This window comes from Protobothrops mucrosquamatus, unplaced genomic scaffold, assembly GCF_001527695.2.
Source record: "Protobothrops mucrosquamatus isolate PMUCROS unplaced genomic scaffold, P.Mucros_1.0 scaffold26401, whole genome shotgun sequence".
NCBI lineage: Eukaryota > Metazoa > Chordata > Lepidosauria > Squamata > Viperidae > Protobothrops > Protobothrops mucrosquamatus.
In genome coordinates, this window is record NW_015412147.1 from 1 (window position 1) to 1,876 (window position 1,876).

The 1,876-nt window shown below is 53.5% G+C and overlaps 1 protein-coding gene across 1 annotated transcript; it reads left to right on the forward strand.

Moving 5' to 3' along the window:
• Window positions 1-362: 362 nt before the first annotated feature.
• Window positions 363-1,610, forward strand: LOC114923850 (C-type lectin lectoxin-Lio2-like; the record flags this gene model as incomplete). The annotated part of the gene is made up of 2 exons (XM_029287180.1): window positions 363-500; window positions 1,496-1,610. Coding segments are annotated over 2 exons (253 nt in total), but the record flags the coding sequence as incomplete, so codon positions are not given.
• Between the last annotated feature and the right edge of the window lie 266 nt (window positions 1,611-1,876).

The following is a 1,876-nucleotide window of genomic DNA, read 5'->3' on the forward strand; positions in this document are numbered from 1 at the left end:
CCTCCAAAACTCTTTTTTCTGCTCCTTCCCCTGGGAAACTCGGAGGAGGAGGGGGAGGAGGAGGAGGAGGGGGAGGAAGGGGAGGGGGAGGAGAAGGAGGGGGAGGCCCCTTTGCTGAGCCAGAGGGGCTCCCAGGACAGGGAGCAGGCGGTGAGCGGAGTCTGCAGAGCCCACTGCCCAAAAGGCTGGTCCCTTCTGGCCCTGCCTGTTCGGGGAGGGCAACCGTGGGGGCCAACAGAGTTAAGATGGTGGCCATGCAGTCGGATCCCTGCTCCTTTCTGACATGCACCAATACTCAAACAGAGACAACACGGTCCTTCTCCGCTGAACAAGGGTCTTTCTCTGTGCTCCTTCTCTCCCAGAGTTACTGCGGGGAACAGGCGGAAGGCGGCCATCTGGCCTCCATCCAGAGCTTGGCAGAGTCAGCTTACGTGGCCAGACTGGCCTCCAATCATACCCGCATCGTCGGTCTCTGGATCGGACTGAGTGGTACAGGGAAGGTAGGTCCTCTCCAATGCTAATCTTCATCGATTCCCCTTTCCTGTTTTCTTTTTCTTTTTAAGGATCCTCCGGTTCAAAGTTCAATGTTTTTGCCTTGGAAAGTGACAGAGAAAACCAAAGCAGAAACCCTTTTACTCCCATCCTCTCTCTCTCTCTCTCTCTCTCTCTCTCTCTCTCTCTCTCTCTCTCTCTCTCTCTCTCTTTACTCCCATCCTCTCTCTCTCTCTCTCTCTCTCTCTCTCTCTCTCTCTCCCCTCCCCAAATCCTTCCTTCCTCCTGAAGGACCCACTGCGGTCTTGAAGGGCCGGATCCTGCCCCGGCCCCCATCTCAGCCCCCAGGCCTTCCTCCCTCTGGAGGGCCCCTTGGATGGGCTCCACACCTGGGGGAGACTCTGCTGGGCCTTCAGCTCAGGGGCTTTAGAGGCCTGGCCTGGGGGGGCTCTTCTTTCCTCCCCCCCTTTTTTAATTTAACACAGAAATTCCTCCTTTCTGTGACCGGCAGGATTTCGTCTCCTGCTCTGTTGCGTTTTCAGCTCTTGGAAGAAGCTGGATCATGTACAAAGGAGGGGGGGGAGATTCCCTGGAGTTGGAATCAGCTCCTGCTGACTTTGTGAATAGAAATGTCAATTTCTGGCAACAACAAAGGAGTAGTCTGCTCCCACCACACTAACTAACTAACTAACTAACTAACTAACTAACTAACTAACTAACTAACTAACTAACTAACTAGCCAACTCTAGGATACTTTTCCATTCCTGAGTGTTCCACGTGGTGACTTCATGGAAACCTCCAGGTAGTTTTTTTTTCTGAAATCTTTCTTTCCCTGGATCTCCTGATGGTCACCTATCCAAGCATGAAGAGAGAGAGGGGGAGGGAGGGAGGGAGGGGGAGAGAGAGAGGGGCTCTTCCCAGTGAAATCTGCCAGCTTTTCTCTCTCTGCCCTGGGCCCTGCAGAGTCGGAGCCCCCTCCTCACTTGGTAACATGGCTTCCCAGGCATGCCAGGAACCCAACCGGCAATGGAGTGATGGCTCCCCCTTCGGCTACCATTCATGGAAAAAAGGACAACCCGACAACCTTTTATGGAACTGCGTTCAGCTGTTGCCCTCAGGTAAGCTGAGATGGAGGGGAGGGAGCTGTTCCCATAATGAAGAAATATTAATGCTTGCTCAGTCCCATCCAGAGCAGCTGAAAAACCAGTTTGGTCTAGTGGTTAAAGCACCAGATTAGAAAGGGGGAGATGGTGAGTCCTAGTCCCGCTGTAGGCCTAAAAGCCAGCTGGGTGACTTTGGGCCCATCACCAGGAGACGGGGAGTTCTAGTCCCAGCTTCTGCATGAAAGTGGCTAGGTGATCAAAATGTCTCTTTTCCTGCCCAG